Here is a 25,529-nt window from a genome sequence, read left to right as displayed (position 1 = left end):
CTCTATGATGTTGGACGTAATGCATATAGCTTTAAATGGTGTTTTGTCTTAACTAATAAATCAATCAAACTAGTGTACATATTTTAAAATTTGGTTAATTTATTTATTTATAATAATTTTTAGATTTATAAAATAAAAAATTTAATTTTTATTTTCAGTGCTTATAAGTTAGTTTGATAAAGTATTTTATTATATTTTTTTTATTTAATTTTTAAAATTTTATCATAAATCTTATTTAATATCTTTTTTATCATTTTAATAATAAATATATTTATAATTTATTTTTTATCAAATATATAAACTATTATTAAACATTTTAATCAAATAGATAATTACTTAAAATCTTAAATACATATAAGTTTAAATTAGCTTAATCAACTTATATAAATTAAACTAAATATTATCTTAAATTATAAAATATATATATATATATATATATATATATATATATATATATATATATATATATATATATATATATATATATATCACAAATGAAGCATTATCCTTCCTTCATTGAAATGAGAAAGCTTTAATAAAAAATTTTAATTAACAACGAGTTTATATAAAGTTAAGCTTTATAATCATTAAATATTTACATTTAAATTTATATATTCATTATATATGTTTTAATTAATTTTATATAAATTTTAATATAAATATTTGATTTAAATGATTTTTATATGAGGTTGATCATATGCTACATACACCGTAGAATATTAATGAAGAGGATCCTACGTGTACCCAGCAACCCTTTTGCTCTCCATGTGCTTGATGCTTCATCTTGTCGTTGGCAATTCAATGCATCAAAAACTACAACTTCTTTAATTAATATTATTAATTATTCTTAGTCTTAACATACGATAACATATATTTAATTAGCACATAAATTAAATTTGAAACATATACATTGAACATTGATATGCAAATCCCTTTGAATTAATTAATAGTTCATAGTATTAACACTAATTAATTGTGCTTATTGAAATACTTACCATCGAATTTACAAAACAAATGTTGCTTAATCACTTTTTTCTGTTGAGATTGCATATGATTAAATTATAGAGGGACTAAATTAAAATATCAATTAGGTAAACATGATTGAGTCGTGTTATTAAACAACCAATTAAGAATCTAGCCTTTCCAAATTTGTTTATTATATTGATATTTTTGGGACTTTGTGGGTAAGCATAGTGATAGAGGGTGTCACTGTTCATTATATATTGTTATTATTAGTAGTATATAGATAGGAAGTGTCAATCTTTGCATAATAATTAATTAGGGTTTGTACCTTCTAAGTAGGTTTTGTGAACTTCCAATTTTCAACCCAACAACACATGCCAAATGTAGTAATGTCATTGATCTCAGGGTATATTAAATAAGACTCAAATTCTTGGCATTTTGGTGGGGTAAAATTGTGTTTCAAGAAAAAATATATATTTTCAAAGTTATTAAAAAATATTTTATTATTTGATAAAATCTAAAGTTATTACTTTACTAATATAACTCTATTTTGATCGTTTTAGTTATAAGGGACCTACAATCAAAAGAAAAATATCAAAAGTCCACCAGAGATATCCTTGATAAAGATTTGAAATAGTAGCAATATAATAGAAATACAATAGAATAGGAAGAGAGACGAGGTCTGAAAAAAAAAATAACAATTTTTCATTATTATTTAATTTTATTTATAAAAAAAAGTGATAAGAACATATTTATTAGCATATTTTAAAGAATACTGCTTATAGGTATATTTTTAAATAAAATGAGTATATATTATGTGATTATTTTATAATATATCATTATTTTAGTAGTTTTATAACAAAAATTTATTAAATTTAATTTTAAATTATTTCTTAATACTCTCTACTTAATATATTTGAAAAGTATTTCTCAATTTTAACAACAATATTAAACAAATCAATCGAAAGGAATAATTTTGCAATATAGATTAATTTTATTCATTGTATCTTTACATATATAGATTAATAGATACATTAATTAATTGAAATATGTCATTGATTTGGAGTTGGTTAGCTCTGCACTTATGCTCCCTGCCCTCTAAGTTGGCTCACATATACCCATGAAACATATACAATAAAATAAAATAAAAAGAGTGATTGTGCAATAAACACATTTTGAGACACTAAAATAATGGAGGCAGGCCTTTTTGGGTACACTTTGATCTCTACTACACTTGGCTAAGCTTTTTGCACCCATGCGACATCAATTTTTCAACGAATTTTTTTCGCGATTTACATAGAGTAAGAATGAAAAAATTCTCTCTGTCTTGAAACCTGGTAACTTGCCTCTGCCACATTCCGTTGCTATTTCTATTCTTTAATTTTAGTTGTACAGAGACAAAATTTTCTCTCATATTATATATATATGTATATATATATTAAAGAAAGTTGTATGTTTTTGTTGGCAAGTAGCCTTTTCTCCTTGGAGTCCCAGGCAGGGAAGGTCTCCCTTCCACTGCCTGGATAAGTGGATATTGCCTTCTCTAGAGCGGATTTGTGCCTGTTCTACTAATAGTTTTAGAAAAAAACCCATGTTCTGCCTAAAGCCCAGCCCACTACCCTACCCAAGCCAGAGACCCTAAACTTTGTAAACCCATGCGGCTGCTTCTCTGCGTCGGATCTCTTCTCACCTTGGTCTGTGCCCGACGCGGCGACGCCGATACTCATTGCTCCTTTCCCCCTTCTTAGATTTTCTTGTCTATTTGCACGACTGCTGCGCCTCCTCAAGTCCTCTGATCTGCTGTGCTTCGTTTGTCGTCGATACTCTGCTGCGCCTCGTGTGAGTGGTGTCGTCGATACACTGCTGGTTGCTGCAGTGTTGTCTCGTTTCCTGCTTTTCTCGTCTCGTCTTCGATTCAAGGTCAGGCACTTCATAGTCTTCTTTCCTTCTGCAACTTGTAATTTTCATAAGCAGTTCGTATATGTATACAGCTTGAATATATATGTATATGAATAGGCAATGTCGGCATGAAAGTTCTGTCTTATGGGCCAAAGTATCCTTTGTGTATTCTGGATGTTGTGCTTATTAGATGTTGGTACATCTTTTATTTCCATGTTAATGATTTTGTTGAAGAGGTGTTGTTGGTTTCCTGTTCCAGGATGTCAAGCATGTATCTAAGGTTAGGCTCTACATAGTTCATATTTCATAAAAGGTTTAGCCAGAGCAATTCTATTTCTACCAGATATTATTCCTGTCTTACACAAGAAATTAGAAAACAACTGCATACGGTAGAAGCCTAACTAGGTTCATGGGAATTTGTATACTGGCAGAACCATATAGAACTTGTAGCTTTACATCTTTTACCACTAGGTTTTTCATTTTTAAACTATGGAAACCCGGAGTTGAGTTCTGAGAAACTATGTGATTTGGCCCAAACGGAATAAACCCCGAGCTGAGATATTTCTTTCCATATCAATTAAGTACATTGAGATTCTTTTAGGCTTTGGATGCATGACCTTATGTTTCTGATAGAGGCCATCTTTCTATTTCCATTGTATTTTTGAAGCAATTAGCTCCAGCTGTTGTGTAAGATTTATCCTGACTTTGATTGAATACATTTTTGCTATTGCAGATGTTACTCTTTTTTCTTTTAATGATAATAAAATTATTTTGATGTGTCTCTGTCTGAGTTTATTATTTTTTTTTTCAAATTCTGTGAAATGCAGAATTTAAGACTGCTAGCTTTTTCTTATGTGCTGCTTGGATTAGTTGTTCTTGGGCAATTTTGTCAAATTAGTTTGTGCTTATGGAATGTGGAGATTGCTGTAAACCAGGGTATTCTATCTTGTCTCTTTATTGATGCCATACTATGTCAATAAATTTTTTTCAAATTTGGGAATTGTAAATTGTTCATTTGATGTTTCATTAAACAGTCGGCATATTAGATTGTGCTTCATTTATGTGATATATGCATTAATCTCTTTGTTTAAAAGCATAGATAACCTGTATATATTTTATTTTATTTTTTTTACTCTTTGAATTTTTCTGATTTGGGTTTGGGTATTTGACCTATTTACATCCTTTTTAATTAATTTCGAGAAAAAAAAAATTAATTGAGTTCGGGTAATAATAATTGGATTTGGGATGGTACGGCTTGCAAGATAGTAATTTTAATCAAGTTTGGGAAGGGTTTGGCTGGTAGTTTTCTTACATGGGTTCAGATTCAGGTACCTGCAGGCTTCACTCTTAGTCTAGCCTAGATAATACTTTTAGCTGCTGCTCTGCTGTGGTGCCACTGTCTCCCCTTAGTGTCAAAGGTAATTTGAGAGTGGTTCAACCTGAATTCCCATAAATTGAGGTAAAAAATCTCTAAATTAAGGAAAGTCTTGATATGTTTTGTGTAGCTGCTGCTTCTGCACATATTTTTGCTAAGCTTCAATGTGTTTAAAATGGTGGAAAGGGAGGTAACATGGGATATTTCTTTGGTCTGAGCTCTGAAACTTGTATTCTATATGGTTCAGATATGTGATTTTTTTTTTCTGGATTAATGTTGGAGATTCTGGTGGGAAGAGAAGATGAGTCTGATTTGCAATTTTGCTTTCTGTATTTTATGCTTTTCTCTTTCTCCAGTTTATTTGAGTTTTGATGTATCCATCCATGCCCGTATTTAGGTAGGATTTTACAATTTTTGTTTTCCTTTGTGGTTGAACTGATCTGCAACCTAAACAAGGCAAAGAAAATGAAGAAGAGAAACCAAACAAGCGATGCTATGGATAGCAAGGACCGTGATTGGGACTTCAGAAAGCTTATGAAAGACATCGAGTTTTTGGGTATTCTTTAATCTTATCTTTGCTTTATGCTTCTTTGTTTTTGTATAATTGCATTTCTGCCTGCATGTTATTGTATATTTATGACTTTAATGTTACAGTATAACTTTGAATTTTCTTTATTTATCTTTGCTTTATGCTTCTTTCTTTTTGTTTTATAGCATTTCTGCCTGCATGTTATTGTATATTTATGACTTTAATGTTACAGTATAACTTTGAATTTTCTTTATTTATCTTTGCTTTATGCTTCTTTCTTTTTGTTTTATAGCATTTCTGCCTGCAATAATCTGCATTTTTGCCTTGTGTTTTCTTGGAATTTATGCTTGTTGTAATTTTGTTAACTGCTGTGTATGTGATTGTTGGGTAAATGTTTAATGGCTAATATGAACATATCGAAATTACATTTCAAGTAGTTTTCTAATTTTCAGCATAGTTTATTAACAAGTCACCTGGAATGAGTCTCTTTTAAAGAATTATTTGAAAAAAGTATTATTTTGGAAGAAGTGCAATGAAATTATGATTTTGAAAACTTTCCTTTATTGAAACATGTTTCAAATTTAGTTTTAAGAATCCTAATTTGGGTTAAATTTATTCCCACATGATTTCCTAACCCCTTTAAGTAGGAGTGCTAATGACATCTTCAGTATAGGACTTAGGTACAGTGAAACTCCATTGATTTTGGAATTCTCTCTCTCTTCCCTCTTTCTTTCTTCTTTTTTTTTTTATTAAAAGTTTTTAATTTTCCTTGCAGAAGATGAGGAGCTAATGGGCCTCATTAGGTATCTAATTTCAAGATTTTTTACTATTATAACATAATTAGATATCTAATTTCTGGATTTTTTGCATTTGACTCCAAAAGACCTTTTTAAAGTTAGCTGGCCAACTACTAATGGTAACTAAATTATTTTTCGAAATAGAAAAAAAAAGGATCAAAATGGAGATTGAGGAAAAAGCTCATGCTCCCAGCAATCAGGAATTGTAGTATGGAAATTATATATTTGATTTGTATTTAAGTGAGATTGAACAAGATTTCGAGTCTGATATATTGGTGTGACTGTGAACCAGTGAGGAATGTTTGTTTCTTGTGTTTTAAGTGAGATGTGGTGAGGAAGCTCATGAGGTGTTTCCTTGTATTTTAGAGAACCCAGAAGAAAAAGTTTTCAATTAGTTTGGATCACTATGTATTCTGTTCCAGTTACTGATGTAATTTCCCTGGGTTGGCAAATAACCCTGAACTTGTGACTGTAATTTATGGGGCAAGCTGATTGGGAACAAAAAGAATGGAAGTGGCAATTTTCGCTTAAGCAGTGTACCATTTTTAGTTTGGCCACCACTGTGGTTTTAATTTTTTTTTTTCAGTGTAGGCTGAGAAATAATTATGGTTTATTATTTTGTTAAAGCTGTTGTTTCAATGGGCAATTAGGGATTTCACTCTGACACATATGATATATCTTTGTTCCTTATAGAAAATTGTAAGTGATAAAAATGTGTAATCTGTTTGATCTTAAATTCCTAATGGTGTTTAATTCTTTGGATGCTTCATAAATCTATTTTGTTTCTTTAATTTGCATTTGCGTTTAACCAGTGGGAATTTTTTTGTGAATTTGTTTCTGTCTGATTAAGCTGTTATCTAGCTTTTTTTTTTTTTGGTTAACTTTGATACTTGCCATTCAGGTGCCTCACATATGACATGGAAAGAAAGGAAAGAGTTGGAGAACCGCAAGGTAGTGTCTCTTGGTGGCAAGGTAAGAACTCTGCATGTGCAAAACACACCTAGCAAAGTGAAATATTTTCAATTACTAAGCTCATGTTTCTACCTTAAAAGCTATCTAAATATTTCTATGCAACATGTGTCTTCAACACAGCCTCCAAAGAAACAAAGACTGCCTTTAAGTGTAGCACGTGTACAAATGAAGAAACAAAAGGAAAGAGAGGAGAAAATGCTTCAAGAGGTTTTTTTTTTCCCCTGAAATTTCTAATTTATATGACGTTACAAAACTTGTCACAGTTGCGCTAACAGTTCAATATTATAGAATATAATTCTTGGACGATTTGGAGGTAAGCTTGGTGGTGGTGCTAAAAGATCAATGGAGAAGCGCAAACAGGAGAACGGGGTGCTGAGGTCAAGCGAGGGATATTTCAGAAATGGTGTACTTGATGTGAAGCATATGTTAAACCCTGCCTCATCAAAAGATAATGATTCCAGTAATCATGTTTTTGGTAAAGGGAAGAAGAAGAATAAGGGAAGCGGAAAGAAAAATCGAGGAAAAAAGAAAGGCAGTGGTAGGAAGCGCCATTGAACATAAATGATGGTAATCTCTGTCAAGACGACGAGTAGAAATCGAACTTCAACTGCTGATACTTGCAGTTATATGATTCTCTCTCTCTCTCTCTCTCTCTTTTGTTTAGAAAAATGTAATCTTGGCAATAACTCAGAACTCAAAGGTGCTGCAATAGTAGTTGTAAACAATTGATCTTTCAGCTGGAATGAGCCAATTTATTCAGTAAGAAAAGTTACAATTCAATCCAATCGCTATAGGTTGTGCTTGCTTGGTGCATTTTCTGGCAAAAAAAAAAGTACAGGGAGACAGAAAAAGAAGGACTTCTAAGAGAAAGAAATGAAAAAGAATAAAAAATGGCAGAATGACAAGAAAGGAAAGAAAGCGAACGCCTTTGCAATAACATGACAGCTTGCCATTGCAAGGAAATTAACTCTTTAAAGGTTAAATGATTCTTAAATTAAGGTCGAATTTGGCTTTTGTTTAAGGATGATAATAAGAAGAGTATTTGTGAAAATTATTTTTTATTAATAAATAAAAAAATTTTACGTATTATGCATAACAATATGTGGGATAAAAATTTTATAAACCCCTATACTATTAATAAATAGTAAAAAAAAAAAAAAAAATCCTTGCATGAGCTCTTCCAACGTATGGTTTTAGAATTTGGGCTCCAAAAAACAATTAAACCCAGCCCATGTAAGCTAACCTCTTTTTCAAGTGTTGCAAGCCCACAAAAAACGAAAACCACAGTATATATTCTCTTAAGTTAAGCCCTAGCTGTGTAGCTTCTGCAGCTTTCTTCTTCCTTTTCTCCTAATCCAGAGTATAGTTACGTATTTTTCTCCTAAAACCAAGAAGAAGAAGAAGAAGAAAAATACCCTTAGATCTATACTTGTTAATTTCCTCACTAATGGCTTCTTTAACCCTCTCTAAATCCTACAGAGCTCGGGCTTATCACATTATTCCGAGACTTTCACTCCCCTATTTCCTCAGTCCCCTCCATTTCTGCACTTTAACCCAAGATACAATCTCCTCTGTCACAGAAATCCCGCCACCTATTCCACAACCCCAATCCGAAACCGAGTCTCCAAATGCGGCTCCAGAGAATCAAAAACACCAGCGTATCCTGCGAGGTGAGCGTCCGGACCCTGAAAAATTGGAGGATATAATATGCAGAATGATGGCTAGTCGAGCCTGGACGACGCGGTTGCAGAACACAATCCGGGATTTGGTTCCCGAATTTGACCACTCTTTAGTCTATAATGTTCTGCACGGTGCTCGTAACTCTGAGCACGCCCTCCAGTTCTTCAGGTGGGTTGAGCGGGCTGGGTTGTTTCGGCACGACCGTGGGACCCATATGAAGATTATTGAGATTTTGGGTCGAGCTTCGAAGCTCAATCACGCTCGTTGTATTCTCTTGGATATGCCAAAGAATGGGGTTGAGTGGGATGAGGATATGTTTGTAGTGCTTATTGAGAGTTATGGTAAGGCTGGGATAGTTCAAGAAGCTGTTAAGATATTTCAGAAAATGAATGAATTGGGTGTGGAGAGGTCAGTTAAGAGTTATGATACTTTGTTTAAGGTGATCTTGAGGAGAGGGAGGTATATGATGGCTAAGAGGTTTTTTAATAAGATGCTGAGTGAAGGGATTGAGCCAACTAGGCACACTTACAATATTATGCTTTGGGGTTTCTTCTTGTCATCCAGGTTGGAAACAGCAATGAGGTTTTATGAGGATATGAAGACTAGGGAGATATCCCCTGATGTGGTTACTTATAATACAATGATCAATGGGTATTATAGATTTAGAAAGATGGAGGAGGCAGAGAAGTTGTTTGTGGAGATGAAGGGGAAAAACATAGCTCCTACAGTTATTAGTTATACGACTATGATTAAAGGGTATGTTTCTGTAGATAGAGTGGATGATGGGCTAAGATTGATTGAGGAGATGAAGTCAGTTGGTATTAAGCCTAATGCTCACACTTATTTGGCTTTGTTGCCGGGGCTTTGTAATGCTGGGAATATGACAGAGGCAAAAGAGATTTTGAAGGAGATGATAGGGAGGCATCTTGCTCCTAAGGATAATTCCATCTTTATAAGTTTGTTATCTGGCCAGTGCAAGGCTGGAGATTTGAGAGCTGCTGAGGATGTGCTGAAGGCAATGATACGATTGAGCATACCGACAGAGGCTGGCCATTATGGTGTCTTGATAGAAAATTTTTGTGAGGCTGAGGAGTATGATCGGGCAGTAAAGTTGTTGGATAAGTTAATTGAGAAGGAAATTATTTTGAGGCCACAGAATACTTTTGAAATGGGGTCTGGTGCTTATAACTCTATGATTGAGTATCTGTGTGGTCATGGGCAAACAGGAAAAGCAGAAATCTTTTTCCGGCAGTTGATGAAAAAGGGTGTTCAGGACCCAAATGCCTTTAATAATTTGATCCGTGGGCATTCAAAAGAAGGGTCTCCTGATTCTGCTTTTGAAATTATAAAGATCATGGCTAGGAGAGGGGTCCCTCGAGATGCAGATGCATACATGTTGCTTATTGAAAGCTACCTTAGGAAAGGTGAGCCAGCTGAAGCCAAAACAGCTTTGGATGCTATGATTGAAGAAGGGCATGTCCCAGATTCATCAGTATTTAGGTCAGTGATGGAGAGTCTGTTTGAAGATGGGAGGGTTCAAACTGCTAGCCGTGTTATGAAGAGTATGGTGGAGAAGGGGTGAAGGAGAATATGGACTTGGTAGCTAAGATTTTGGAAGCTCTCCTTATGAGAGGTCATGTTGAGGAAGCCCTTGGACGAATTGAGCTACTCATGCATAGTGGGTGTCATGTCAATTTTGATGATCTTCTGTCTGTTCTTAGTGAGAAAGGCAAGACAATTGCTGCTGTTAAGTTGTTAGACTTTGCATCAGAGAGGGACTTTAATGTAGAATTTAAAAGCTGTGATAAAGTGTTGGATGCTCTCTTAGCTGCAGGGAAGACCCTTAATGCATATTCAATACTGTGTAAAATCATGGAGAAAGGAGGGGTTACAGATTGGAGTAGCTGTGAGGATTTGATTAAAAGCCTTAATCAGGAGGGGAACACAAAGCAGGCTGATATTCTCTCAAGAATGATAAAGGGATGGGAGAAATCTCGTGAAAACAAGAAAGGAAAGAAACAATCTTCTTTAGCATTTTAATTAAAGTGCTTTTAATTTTTTTTGGTTCATTGGTTACAATATAGTTGAATGTTCAATGGAAAATTATTATTCGCTTCATTGAGTAGAATAAATTTTGAGAAAAGCGATGAAAAAAGTTCTGTTTAATCATTTTGAAGATAGGGTGTTATCCCTTCAAACAGGAAATATGTTTCCCTGATTGAATTATTTTTGAAGAGTTAGTGAATTAGGCAGGATATTCTCAACTGAGAGATGGTTCTAATGCTCAAGGATTGCAGATGATGAATGGCTGCTGATCATATTTGTTACTAATATCATCCTTGAAATTAGTTCCTTTTACGCACCGTGATTGTTATGTAGTTATTTTAATACTTTCTGAACTCTAAAACTGCAATCAACTATTATATTGGGATAGCTTGCTGCAGTGGAGTATAGTTTTTTGCTTATTTGCCAAGTTCTGAGAACAAAAAAATTTATTCCCTAAGAGGCTAGCTTATTCTTGTCTAACTGCATTTCAATAATCTGTGCTATAGATATGCTGATTCCTGTGTAGCGGTAGGCTAGAACCAGAGGTGAGCATTAGTGGAGGATGCTGGATAGTGGAATAATTGCGTTCTGTGACATTGGGGTTGCTGTGCCCATGAAGCAAAATGACTATTTTTATTTTTTTCCTGCTCTGCATACAAGATGCACTTGTATTATTTTTGGTATGACAGAAATCATAAGATATGAATGTCACAGAAATATTAGATTCACATGTCACAGAAATATATATTCACTTTCTGAAAAGTTTGACCTGAATATGAATGCAAGAAATATTATTTTTAAATATATCAATAATCTTCAGTGTTTCTATTTGCATGGCTATGTTTCCTTTATTTTTCGTATAATAATGTAATTTTCCTTCTATATATGTTTATATTATTCTTACGGCTAAGGAATGGTTGCAGCATCCTCTTTTCAAGTATAAAAAAGATTTTATCTAATTCTGTCTGTAAGTATCTGGGGTGGTTTTCTACTGTGGCTTCGCTTGGAGGATATCATCTAATGGTTTGCATCGCATCTCATCATCGCAAGACGCACAAGTTCCAACCTTCTCCGTCCAAAACCAAAAGCCCAAAAGTTGGTAAAGCCAGAATAGCAGCCCAGGCAACTTCAATCCATAGCCTGGGCGTAGCAATTCATTAGTTTCCAAACCACAAAATTAACCTATCAAATTGGTACCACATAGGAGTGCCAAATATCAGCACCCAATCACAAGATGACTTCTCACAAGCTGCTCAAGAATTTCAAAGAAGCCACTGGGAACAAGAGCTAGTAAAAAAACCAGACCAAGATGAGACCTAAAAGTACGTAACACATCCTCATTAAGAACACCACACAGGGCAAAGCACAGCTAGATCATTAGCCATAACACGGACACACCCCAAATATTAACTAGGATCTTGCCTTAGGCAACTAGCCAAAAAAAACATCCAAGCCCCTTGAAAGATCAATTAAACCTCCAAAGAAAACCATCATCCTATTACATTTATATTTCTAAATTTAAAATATAATTTTCAAATAATCAACATAAATCAAAACTAATTATTAAAATCAATCTGATGTCTCATTATGCCATTTGTCAATGTGCTTCCAATTATAAATAGCTGCAAGTTGATCTGTACTTTGTGAAACTTGTTTGGTGCAGGAATTGGATGGCAGAGCAATTCGGGTCTCTGTTGCAGGAGCTAGGCCAAGACGTCAATTTTGAGCAAAAAACCTTTGCTGTATTTCTTGGTGAACGAATGCTACAGGTATCTTTCTGGTTTATATGTGTGTTTGCGTCTGAATGAACAAAATCATTATCAAAACTAAACTAATGTCTGATCCATCTACTAGCTCCCAGCTAGTCGTCTTTTTTAAAGTGAATCTGATGAGACCATTATGTGTCATTTTTATAGATACGAGTTCTTGCAACCTAAAACCTCAAATTTCTGTGACAGGGACTTGGAAGATGAGCAACTGCATTCTGTTGCTGTATTGGTATTCTTGAAACACATGCCAAATGATCCTTGTTCCTAAATTGCTTGTAGAAATGACAATCATGTGGTTCTTAGATGTATGCATCTATATGAACAAGAGCCCTACATTGAAATTTCTTGATGTATGTTTTGGGTACCATAATCCTGATGAAAACTCTCATTTATAAGGCTATTTATAAGTTCAATGTATCAGTTATTTAGTTGGGCTTTCCCATATATGTTTTGCAAGAACATCTTTTCATTAAAAATTTCTCCTCTTGGAGGTTCTTGTGGGCATTTGGCATGGAATGATAAACTGATAATTAATTGTTTATTTATTTAACAACACACCTCACACTTTACAATTACTTTATATAATAAGTAATTTTTATATATTAATAAAATAGAAAGCATATATTACTGAAATTTAAAAAAGAATTAAAGATAAAGAGAATTATAATAGAATTATATTATTGAAGACTTCACACAACATATGGAAGGTGAGAAAAAGATGTGGGATATTGCAGGCGATTCTTTTGGCTCCGTTGATGATATTGGGATATATGCGATTGTTGATCTCTTCATTGATGAATCAGACTTCGAATCTGTTTTATTTGTTGATCTTTTTTAATAAAATATTTGTTGATCACCCTGCCTTCATCTGCACGAACAGCCATTGCCATTACTGACGTTGAAGCTTTTGCTGAAATTGAGTTTGCAGCATATCGATTCCGCAGGTCAAGTGGAGGACATGGGCTGCTTGCTTTATACTAGCAGCTTGGGAAGATCTTAAATTGGGCTCATTCACTAAGGTCCAACTCAAGACCAAATAAACAAGATTCTTGGCAGAGGTCCGCCTCAAGACCAAATAAACAAGATTCTTGGCAGCCTCTGCTGGGCCAACCCAACCTATAGAGAACAACAAGAAAATTTGTCCCCAAAAGAGTTACTAATATATGCCCAACTACTGGTCATGTTACTGCTTTCCTTAGTCATTTTGTTGGTGATTTGGCAATGGAGGTTCAGGCTTTTTGGAAAAAGAGCTACTGCAAAAAAGCCGACTACTATCAACAAAATTAAAATTTGTTCTTTGGAATGAAAATCCTCAGATAACTGATAGATCTATGCATATATATGCTCAGGGATGGAGCCAAGGGGGACATTGAGCCCCCTAAAATTTTCAAAAAATAAAAACAGGGAGTTATTAGTAATTTGCAACTTCTAGTTGTATTGGAATTGAACACGTGCTACGGGACATCAAGGACACAACCTCATCACACTTTCAATTGAACAGCGGTGTGTGTATATATAAATTTATTCAAAGAGATGATTAATATAGGGGTGGCCACGGTTCAGGAACCGCCGGTTACGGTTCTTGAACCACCAGTTTAGTTTCAGAGAAATATTGAACCTGAACCAAACCGCTAAGAGATGGTTTGAAGAGCGGTTCGTGAACCGTCATTTTCGGTTCGAGCCTCGGTTTAAAACGGTTTAATAGGCGGTTTAGAGTTGGGCGGTTTAGAGCGGTTCAAGAGGCGGTTTAGGGCGGGTGGTTTAGGATGGTTTATCAAAAAATGGGAGAAAAAAATTTGGTAAAATAAATATTTCAAAAAAAAAAAGAAGAAAATGATATTATTTGTATTTGTAATAAAAATTAATAAGAAATGTGTAGAGTTAATTTAAAAAAATTATAGAAATGAAAAGAGATTAAATTAATTTTAGTTAAAAAAAAAAAAAGGAAGAAGGGCTTGAACTTAATTTTGTAGAAATTAAGTTGCCTACGTATCCTCTTGGGGTTTAGAGGAATCAAAGCCCACGTAGTTCTCTTACCTTCTATTTAGAGTTAGATAACCCCCTTATCCTAATCATTTCCACAACCGCTCGATTCCGTTATTGTTCCATCGGTTCCTATGTCATATAAATCTTCATTTCCTTCACGTGTGATCTCTTGTTGCTTTAAGGATGCCTTAATCCAATCATCTAAACATGTTTGAGCTTCTAATGATTCAGGAACCATATTAGATCGTCTCTCATCTAATATACTATCTCCTGCACTAAAAGCTTGTTCAACTGCAACTGTGGAGACTGGTGTTGCTAAAATTTGTTTAGCAATTAGTGCAAGGGTGGGAAAGTATTTGTATGTCGACGCCACCAATCAAGTACTGGAAATTCTTTACCTGCACTACTATCACCAAACTCGAAAATAGTGGTTAAATAAATATCAAATTCAGAATTATTACTAAGGGATCCTCTAGGCCTTTTTTGCCTTTGTAATAAGGCACGATCACCCATGCTTATTCTAGAGGTTGGCTCATTCCGAACTTGACTAGGCTGAGATTGAGAAACTAATTGTTGACTAGAAGAACAAAATTCACTATATAAATCAAAAATTAGTTTTCTAATTTCAACAATTATTGCATGAATATCAAAATCAATCTCATCATCAAGATTTAAACATGAATAATAAAGAGACAAATAATCATTTAAACCATCTAATTTACATATAGGATCAAAAACACAAGCAACAAGATAAAGTAGAGGAATATTTTTGAAATAATTCAACCATTTTTTTTTCATGTTAGAAATGTAATCTTTTAAATTAACATCATTTTCATGGTCTTGCAATGCACCAATAATATTAAGATATTCAATCATAAATAAATGAGATGTAGGATAATAAACACCACTCAATGTATATGTAGCATCATTAAAAACTTTTAAAATATTCAAAAATTTTGTACAAATGTCCCAATTTTGTGTATATAGTTGAACTTATGGCACATTATTGCTAATAAATGTGCACAATAAATCTCTATATCCAAATGACTCGTTTAGTAATTCATATGTTGAATTCCAACGAGTGGGAAAATCTCTTGGAAATCTTTTTGGTCTTTTATTATTTCTTTTACAAAATTTAGCCCATTTTTTCATAATTTGATGATGTCCCCATAAAAATGGAATTGTTTTTTTGATGGGAGAAATAAATTCATCTAGGGTTCTTAAACCATTTTGCACACATAAATTTAATACATGACATGCACACCTAATATGAAAAAATTTCCCCCCAAAATTGGGTTGGCAAATTTTTTTAAGGTCATTAATTGATGCAGAATTTGCAGCAGCATTGTCAAAACCAATTAAAAAAATTTTATAAACTAATCTATATTCATCTAAAATATTTTTAATCATCCTATAAATATTATTAGCAGTATGTCTCTCATCAAAAACACGAAATGCAATTATTCTTTTTTGCATGATCCAATCATCACTAATCCAATGACATATTATACCCCATATATGAAAGCATTTGCCAATGATCATTCTAAATATCACTACAAATAGAAACTTGTGCACTCATGTTTAAAAAAATTTCTTGTAATTATTTTTGCATGATCCAATCATCACTAATCCAATGACATGTTATGCCCATATATGAATGCATTTGCCAATGATCATTCCAAATATCACTACAAATAGAAACTTGTGCACTCATATTTAAAAAAATTTCTTGTAATTATTTTTTTCCTTTTTTAAATGAAGAAAAAAACATTTCTTTTCAAAGTATTTCTAGGAATACGTTTTGCATTAGGATTTAAAGCATTTTGACAATAATTAATAAAACCAAGTTTTTCACCAAAATTAAATGATAAATGCTCAACACAAATCATTTTTGCTAATTCTTCTTTATTTTTTTGATCAGAATATTGAAATAAAGATTAAGATTTAGAATTTGTGTACCCGGATATTTGAGTTTGAGACTTATCATACCCAATTTTGGTCGGATGCTTTTGCTCCAAATGCCTATTGAATGTGCCATATCCACCTCCCATTTTGAACTTCTAGACTTAGCCACAGTAATTGCAAATTACATCAAATGTATTTTCAGATCTTCATTTTTTTGTAAAGTGGACTTTGAAAATATCAGACGTGAGTGCTTTTTTTGCTTCAACTTTCTTAGCTTGTTGATTTTGGCTTTCTTGAGAGTAGTGGAATAACTCTTGAACTTTAACATCATTATCATCATCCCCAATTTGCTCCATTATGTTGTCTAAATCAACTACAGTAAATTCATTTAGATTTGGGTATGTTGATTCACCAACCTTACTTTTCCCCTTGCTACTTGATGAACTTCCAAATCCATTGCTTGCCATTTTCTCAAAAAAAAAAAAAGGTATGATACTATGATAAAATTTGAAAAAAAAAATAGTATAGAGATAACAAAAAATAGAAGGTACTAGAAATTTGAAAAAAGAAGTGTAGAAGATAACAAAAAAAAATTAGAAATTTGCAAACAAAAAAAATAGTGCTAAATTTTAAATTAAAAATTAGAGATAGTGAAAATTTTTATGAGTATATAAAAAAATAGAGTAATAAAGAAAATACTAAATTTTAATGATAGTATAAAAAAATAATAATAGAGTTATTGAATAAAATAATGGGATATAAGAAATTTTTATGAGTGTAAAAAAAAATAAAGTGTAAAATTTAGAGAATATTGAGAATTAAAGAGAAATTTGAGAATAATTGTGTAGAAAATTTGAGAGATTGAAGAGAATTTAAGAGTAGTGTGAATGAATTAAGTGGATGAATTGAGGTATTTATAGAGTTTTTATAAATTTTTTATTTCTAAAATTATCCTAAAAAAGTAACTATTTTTTTTACTGTTATTAGGGACTAATGGGTAATTTTACAATTAAAATAAAAAAAACTGTAACGGTAAATATTTTTACCGTTTAAGATTAAAAAATAAAAACAATTGATTTTGAAATTTGATAAATGATTATAAAAAAAAAAAAGAAATGACATTTGAATAGACATTTGCAGGGGTAGGTTCTTTGTGGAGTCTTTGAAATTTGCCTGAGTAGGTGTCTTGTGGGCGGTGTGATGTTGCCTTCTACGGCGATGTGTCTTTATCTTTGCGTTTTAATCGAACCGTCGATTCGATTCAAGTTAAATCAACGGTTTTAATTTGAATCAAACCGACGGTTCAACTGTTTTATAATATCTTGAACCTGAACCAAACCATGAAGGAACGATTTAGGTTCGGTTTAATAACAGTTTCGGTTTTGATCAGTTTCGATCTGGGTTTGACCGGTCCAGTTTCGGTTCGATTCCGATTCCAAATCAGACTATGGCCACCACTAGATTAACAGGTGGTGGTATTATAGTCATGAAATGCACTTTAGAAGTCATAGAAAAACATAATAGCATCATCAAGCTTCACCTGTAAGTACTCCATCAAAACTCTTTTTTTAAGTTTCTCATATTTATCTATCATCGGCTTCTCACTTCTATTAGTTAACAAATTTATAATCTCTCTTTGCTCTTCTAGCTCGTACACCACCTGAAGACTCAAATTTACAATCTCATTTTATAAGAAATATGAAGTTATCTTGATCTTATCATTAATGAAAAGGTCCCATGAATCATGATATACTTTACAATTTATGGGATGTGTTTGACCTACTGCCATTTACAACAATCCTAGATGTTATTGGAAGTTGAAAATCTATTTTTCAGGGCTTTTGGACTTCAATCATAACATAGCTCCAAAGCGAATGGACTAGTCTATGGTATAGGACATTTGGTGCATTTTGTTTTAGTAGTAAAATATTAGAATGAAAGATGACGAAAACAGAAGCAAAATGAATTCTGCTTAGCACCGTAAACCATTTTAAATTACAATTAGTTCTCTAATACGATTTGTTTAGTGATTGAATTGAATATATATATATATATATATATATATATATATATATGTGTGTGTGTGTGTGTGTGTGTGTGTGTGTGTGTGTGTGTGTGTGTGTGTGTGTGCATTTTAAAAAATATATATATATTTTTTAATTGGATCCCGTAATTAAAAATTCTGCCTCAGTAACTGTATATGCTCATGTAGATAAATAGTTTACCTTTCGAAAGACACATGCACTTGTTTTGACCTAAGAGAAAAGTAAGAGATGTACCATGAACAATTCCATTTAAGCTTGCACCAATCAATTTTTCATTTCCAAAATTAACTAGTTCCCAGCATTCCAGAGGAAGAAATAGTTCATGAAAACTTAACCCTAAACATATATATATATATATATATATATATATATATATATATATATATATATATATACATAAAGGAATAAAAACATAAAATTTCCAAGGGATCGTCAGTAGCAATATTATGGCAAAGAAGGCAATATAAACCTAATATAATATCTTCAAATAAATAGGCAAATACAGGCAAGATCTCTTCCATGACCACACCAATTCGAGCAGAGAGGTATTGGCACAAAATAGCGATAAAATTGAAAATGAGCATAGGCGGGACTAAATCATATCCAAAACGAGCACCTCCTTCAACGCTTGATTCGCCCACTTTCCAGGTCAACATATCCAATTCCAATCAAAAGTCCAGCCCAACACGGAAGCGGTTGATGAAGAATACGTAGATTGTTCAAATTCACAAACTTAGCCTCCATGTTCTTGATTGGTACTACAAGTAAAATGTGAGTAACAGGGCAAGATGATACTTAAATAGCACTCCACCAAAAGAACAACCCCAAATGAATGTCAAGCCAAATAAATTACATTGCTACTTGCGGCTTAAATCTGCATATCCGAGAGTTTGTTCCACCTATCACTGATTATTCAATGAAACACTAGCAAGTCACTCAATTAAACATGCTTTGTCTCAGTAAAGCCAAAGCCAAATCCAATTCTATGAAGCACACAACTATGCAGTATAAGCATATCAAAGAACAGCATAGATATTGCTGGACTTGCAGCCTTAGGAAATGCAATTTGACTGATCAAATCAGCAAAATCTCCCCATGGAAAAATTAATATGATTGCCAGTTAGAAGTAAATTAATAGAATACTTGGACTTAAACTAAGTTGCATGCAATCGTGGAGTAACTGTAATGCCCTCTTGCTAGATACCCTACTCATCTCCTGACCATGAGTAGCTGTTTAGACCAATCCATGTGATACTTCCACGAATTATTTGAATTCTATCCTTTGATGTCCACCCTGATTCAATAAACAATTAGTCCAATGCTAAAAACAAAAACAAAAGCAAAAGCAAAAAGATCAGCATTTAGAAAAAGGAAGATGTGAAGCCAAACAATCATTTCTCGAGCTAAAAGAAATGTGACAGTATGCAATAGGGTTTTAGGAAGAATCGAGTAATCGTGTATGATAAAAAGGATTTATTAAAAATACATAATAAAGTGTTGAATGCAGTAATAAAATAAGTTGGATTATGGAAAAAGACATTATTAAAAGAAGTAGGTACAAAATTTAAAGAAATTAGCCTTTTATAAAGGGTTAATTGCTAAAAAACTCCTAAAGTTTATCAATTTTTACAATTAAACCATGAAGTTTGTATAATTGTCAATTAAATCCTTATGTTTGATTGATGTCTTAACTTGACTCTACTGTTAATAAACTGTTAGTATACTTAATAGAAATTTCATATCAACTGTCATATCGTTACTGAATAAGTCACATTAGAAACTCTAAATTAGGTTTAATTGTCAAAAAAACCCCATGAAATTTGTCAATTTTTATAATTAAATCCTGAAGTTTATATAATTATCAATTAAACTCTCACGTTTGTTTAAATATCTCAAATTGACACAACTGTCAATAAACCGTTAGTATGTGATGCTTTTGAGATGATTATAATAACTTTTATTTTGACTATTTTGGTTGAAAATTGTAATTTATAAGTTTGTTGATTACTGCTATTAATGAGTGATTGATGTAAAGGAATAACTGTTCTTTCTTCTAGTGCAGAGGAGGAAGAATTTGATTTTGTTTTTTCTTTCTCCGTTCCAAGGCTGTATTATATTGTTGAACATATGTACAGTAATAATGAACAAACTTGGTTAATATTAGCTTGAATGTGTAGGTTAATTAGAATATGATATTGTAATTATATCTACAAAATAAAATTTGGCTTGTAATTTATTGTTTATTGAAGTATACTAATAGTTCATTGATAGTTGGATCAATTTGAAATATTAATAAAATGTGAGAGTTTAATTAGTAATTATATAAATTTTATAGTTTAATTGTAAAAATTAATAACCTTCATTTTTTTTTTGCAATTAATATAAATTTTAGGTTTTTGATGTGACTTTTTCTATGATGATAAGACAGTTGACGTAGAATTTTGTTTAGTATATTTATGATTTTTTGACGGTTAGATGAATTTAAAATATTAATTAAACATGATAATTTAATTAATAATTATATGAATTTTAAGATTTAATTGCAAAAAATGTAAAATTTTAGAATTTTTTTTTAAATTAATCTTTTATAAAGCGTGAAACAATGCCTAGCTAATTAATAGGGCTGAGCATTCGGTTCAAATCGAATTATTAAAACTGAATTAATCAAATTACTATGTCGACACCATATTTTGGCCGACCCCTAGAATCAATAAAAATTCTTCTTTGAACAGCTAATCACGTTTCCGATCCCTCTTTGATAGGCGGTCACATTTCCGATCTCTCCTCACAAAGGATTGAATCAATGCTAAGTCCTCATATTCATTAAAGCCTTGCCGATCTCTCAAATCATTTACCGACCTCTCAAACCCGTTGTCGAATTTCCGGACCTGTCAAGTATATTCCTGATCTCTGTTGATAAATAAAATGAACTGGCACTAGAACTTTTCCTACCAGTTTTATTGCCGACCTCCTTTCCGAAAGTTTAAGAGCTAAAGTTTTGGTTCGATTTAATGAGGATTCCGATCTTAAGTGTTCGAGTTAAATTTTCAATCAAGTTCCGTTCAGCATTTCTTCCCTACCGATCTCATGCTTAAAGTGCTTTCCGATCTCTCATACTTAGATTAATAATCACATTTAGTTTTTGTTTTGCTGTGCTCATACAATCAAATACTTAGACAAACGATGGTTTAAAATTTTCCGATCACAATCATTCATTGAACAAAGAGGCATTCCATTTCATGTCATAATCTGTACAAGTTATTCGGCTGGGGGATCACCCCCAGCCTGATCTACATTTGGATCACTCTCCCTCTCTCCCTCACCTTCGGCTTCCTCCTCACTATCTTCGCCGTCGCCCTCGGGAGCCAGGTCATCCATCCAGGAGAAGTCCTCTTCAGGGTAGCGCTTTTGGAGTTCGACCAAGAGATCCTTATGAGCATTCACATAGGCTCCGGCTATTCCTGACACCATCTCTTCATCTTTTTCCTTAAGCTCTTTGCCTTTCTCGGTAAGCTCCTTATCCTTCGCGTTAAGCTCCTCTATAAGTTGAGCGACCTGAGCGCCGTTGGCACAAGTGCAGGACTTCTCCGAGAGCCCGTTCTCTTTCACCAGTCACGAGACTTTTCGGCCAGCGGGTCTTCATGGTACTTCGCCAGTCCCTCGACTTGAGATATATAATCCCGAGCGGATGAGAGTTGGGATCGGAGGGAAGCCAATTCCTGATTTTTCTTCCCGACCTCCTTACCCAGACGTTGAATCTTTTCCCGAACCATGGTCTGGTTCACCAGACACTCCACATTCAAGCTCATGGTTCGAATCAAGATATCATCGAGACCATTCCGGGATAGCCTGTCCCGATCCTCTTGAAAGAAGATGGTAGATCCCAGGACTTTGGCAAAATCGGAGTTCTCCCTAACGATCAGGTTATTCTTCAAGCGATCGATCGATTCGAGCGCCACGAGAAGAGGTCCTCCCAGAAGATTGAGAAGGCTCCATTTCCGTGCTTGGAATAACTGAGAGAGGCGGGGGCTATTCTTCCTATCTAGGAGGAGATCTGACAGCTTCAATGGTCGGCGGACCCGAAGGTTGAGGCGGGTCTCTTTGTATCTCCCCAGGTTCGTGACCGGGTGTTTGAAGACGTTCCGAACGCTTCATCTCCTTTATCTTCCGGGAGATCTCTCTTTCCTTCTTCCGCTTCCTAGAACCCTCACCACCCGCCATACCTGCACAGAAAAGAGGTTAGTGAGATCGCTAAGGTCCTGAGAACTGAGATATAGAAAATACCAATGCCGAGGTCGAGAGCGAAGTTCGCGATCTTGGCGGTGATCGATTGCATGGTCCAATGGTGCGATTCGCGATCACCGCATTTAGACAGAATATTTTAGAGAGGCGGCCCGACTTTTCAGCTCCATCACTATTAAGCTTTCCTCTTGACTCGTGGTAATGTGCTTGAGCGAGGGCCCCGGTACCACCAACTACGAGGAAAGTCCTCAGCGGCTCGGATCTTTACTCCTCAAAATGAAGAACCTGGTTCTTCCAATTCTTAAGGGATGAGGGCAGATCGGAAAAGAGTCCGCAATGAGGCTTCACTGAAAAGAACCAGTGTTCGTCATCCTTTCGGCGAGTTAGTGCATGCAGCTCGGCGAACACCTTAGCCGTAGGTCCGATTCCCTTAGCTCGGCATAGACCTCGGAAGCTACCAAGATCCGCCACGAGTTGGGGTGGATTTGAACAATGGATGCTCGGTGAAGTTTTAGGACCTCCTTATAGAAATCGGCTAGAGGGAACCTCGGACCGCCTTTAATCGTTCCTCGTACACCATGACCATGTCATTCTCTTCAAAAGAGTGATCGACACGAAGATCGCCATGGCACTTGATCACTCATATGAATCGGGACAAAGATTGTATTCTTGAACAAACGATTGCAGATCGGATTCTCGAAGAACCGACGGAAGCTCGTCTATAGGAAGGGTCTCTCTCCTTGAAGAAGATGCGAGCCTCGATGGTATGACCCGCCCCCGAGTTGGAGCGGAGGCCCTGGGAGGTTCTTGTTGAACGCTTGGCCCGACTGCCTCTTCTTCAGACGATGACCACGAGAACTGAATCGAAGGAGGGCTCGCCGCTCTCTGACCTTACCTTTGTTCATTTTCAAAAGAAACAAAGAATTTAAATTAAAAAGAGGATCAAAGCCCTTACCGGAGTCTGATCGGCGTCGGAAGAACTTGAGAAAATGAGAGAACTTCGAAGTTGTGAGCAGAGGATTGAAAATGGAATGAGAGAACAACTGGCTAACCCTCCCACCCCTATTTATACTAGTCCGAGCATTTAATGCTCGCGAGGTTCTAGGCAGCGCATCGATTGGTGGAACTCGACAGCTGTTCTGACACTTCTCTCAAAAATCTGAATGTTCAGAGATCGATTAATTAGAGATCGGCATAATGAGCTAAATATTTTGAATAAAGGATCAGTTAAGTGTCATTCAGGTAAAGAACCAGATCGGATAACCACATTAGAGATCGGAAAATAATCAATGCAAAAATAATATGATAACCGACAAAATAAAGTCTTTATTTTCAAAAGTTCGGATTACATCATTTGGGCGATCTCTAGGGATCGGATTACACTAACATTGGATCACATCATTTCTGTGATCTCTAGAGATCGGATTGCATTGAAAATAAAATACATCATTTGGGCGATCTCTAGGGATCGGACTACAATAAAGGTCTAACTACATCATTTGGGCAATCTCTAGTGATCGATTACATTTCGAGATTACATCATTTGGGCGATCTCTAGAGACAGGTGGAACATCCTATCTAAAAGGCCTATGTCAAAGCCTAGTCTTGTGGTGAATCAAAAGGTGTGTTTGACCAGAGACCACTGTTGGCATCGGATAGATGTGCGGCTCGGATGGGGTGACTATGACTCCCATGAAGATGAGAGACATCGTCACCGATGTTACCACTCGAAACCGACCATTGCCCGGAACACCCAATGTGGAGGAAAGACGCTGTCGGAACACCCAATGCGATGAGAAGCCGAATGAACTCAGTTGAGCGACTCGAGAACGGTACAACCAAAGTCCGCAATACAGATCGGTCAAATCCAGTCCTCTCACCATCATCAGTAAATGTCATTAGATCAACGGGAACTTGAATTTTCAGTCGGAAAGGAAAGAAGTTCATCGGAAAAAGATCAAAGCCACGATTATAGCGAACTTCCACCGGAGCGGCTAGAATGAGGAAAGTAAGAAAAGAAGAGAGGAAAGTCGATGAAGAAAATGTCTCCGTCGATGGTATATATAGGGGAAATGGGCATTTAATGCTTTGGCGGAAAGCAGCGGGCGCTTGAGAATCGAGATGTAATTAATGCTTGGACCGAATCGGTCGATTAAGGGATAATAGAGATCGGAGATAGGAGATCGCATGAGAGATCGGAATAGGAGCTAGGGAGGGATCGGAAGATAAAAAGAATAAGACAAATCCCAATAACCGTCGTAATCGTGAGCCGAGGTAGTTAAAGCGTGTGGCACGAGATCCCCACCGCACGCCTAAGAATCGCCCGCAATGCTGACAGGTGCCAGGGTATGTCATGACAGTCCTGTACATCCCAATCTCCACCGTTGATCCCACTTGTAAGGACAAACCCGGAACCCTTAGATCAAGAGAGAAGACGACAATACCAGCGTCTTTCACTCTTAGCCCTCGGATCGTTCCGGACAAGGAAATTTGAGACCGTCAGATGGAAAGAAGAAAAGGACAAATATTATGAAGAGTGATCTCAACCATTCATTTCGATTCTCTTTAATTCCTGAACCTCCGATCATGTCCTTCGAGATCTCGACCCTCCATCTCCCTCAAATAAATCCTGACCCTTCACAAAGAGCACCCGATTCCTATAAATACCGGCATAAAAACTGTTCAAGGAAGGGACGGGGAAAAATAGACGAGAGGCTGTTATTATAGCAAGAGGAACTCTGAAAATTCATTTAGTTTGTTACTCTGCTATTTGGAAGTGTTGATTAAAAGGACTTTGGAAACTAGTTTTCTGAAGTGTTTTCTTGAAGAGATTTTGAATACTGGAACTCTATATTTCCAGTTTGTTCATTATCTGGTCATACTCTCACTTTCTGTCTTTTATCATCTCTGTTTTCACTGCCCAAGATCAACTTCATATCACTCATTTCTTTAGCTAAGTACCCTCCAGTTCACGAAGAACACCACCCTCAGGCTAATCAGTCTACTTTCTCATCCCTGTTTGCCACCCCGTAACTATTTTAGTAGACCCGGCTCCTCACAGGTAAGAGTTCATCTGCTTGCTTATTACGTTTATTTTACGCACTTCCTTTGTTCTTCATACATCTGCAACTTTCTTCAAGATTATTTTGTACGAGAGAACCCAAGAAAAATGTTGTTGTAAGAGTTCATGCTACTGTTTTTTTAAGTGTCTACGTTTATTTCCCGCATTTTCCTTGTTCTTCTTACATCTGCGATTTTCTTCAAGACCATTTCTGCACAAGCAATCCCAAAGAAAGTCACTCTCAAATCATCTTTTTAGTG

The 25,529-nt window shown here is 34.8% G+C and overlaps 1 protein-coding gene, 1 long non-coding RNA gene and 1 pseudogene across 2 annotated transcripts in view; all 3 read left to right on the top strand.

Annotated features, from left to right (window-relative positions):
* The first annotated feature begins 2,550 nt into the window (after positions 1-2,550).
* Positions 2,551-7,320, top strand: LOC110667312 (uncharacterized). Its single transcript, XM_058143570.1, has 5 exons — positions 2,551-2,883; positions 4,694-4,793; positions 6,465-6,535; positions 6,656-6,742; positions 6,824-7,320. Exons 2-5 carry the CDS (start codon positions 4,703-4,705, stop codon positions 7,088-7,090), a joined length of 516 nt encoding a protein of 171 aa, XP_057999553.1. The 5' UTR covers positions 2,551-2,883; positions 4,694-4,702; the 3' UTR covers positions 7,091-7,320.
* Positions 7,321-7,841: 521 nt separating this feature from the next.
* Positions 7,842-10,441, top strand: LOC131178580 (pentatricopeptide repeat-containing protein At2g37230-like; annotated as a pseudogene).
* A 1,141-nt stretch (positions 10,442-11,582) lies between these two features.
* LOC131168808 (uncharacterized) overlaps positions 11,583-25,529 on the top strand; it is a 44,851-nt gene continuing 30,904 nt past the window's right edge. The window contains exon 1 of the long non-coding RNA XR_009147493.1: positions 11,583-12,030. This is a non-coding gene — a long non-coding RNA (uncharacterized LOC131168808). The remainder of the gene's footprint in view (positions 12,031-25,529) is intronic.

The sequence above is a fragment of the Hevea brasiliensis genome, chromosome 3 (genome assembly GCF_030052815.1).
Source record: "Hevea brasiliensis isolate MT/VB/25A 57/8 chromosome 3, ASM3005281v1, whole genome shotgun sequence".
In the NCBI taxonomy this organism is placed as follows: Eukaryota; Viridiplantae; Streptophyta; class Magnoliopsida; order Malpighiales; family Euphorbiaceae; genus Hevea; species Hevea brasiliensis.
This window is presented reverse-complemented; position numbering and strand designations above follow the sequence as displayed.

Coding starts and splice junctions, on each gene's coding strand:
- LOC110667312 (XM_058143570.1), top strand. CDS start 4,703: ATGAAGAAGAGAAACCAAACAAGCGATGCTATGGATAGCAAGGACCGT. Junction 6,536..6,655: donor TAGTGTCTCTTGGTGGCAAG/GTAAGAACTCTG, acceptor TCTTCAACACAG/CCTCCAAAGAAACAAAGACT. Junction 6,743..6,823: donor AGGAGAAAATGCTTCAAGAG/GTTTTTTTTTTC, acceptor TCAATATTATAG/AATATAATTCTTGGACGATT.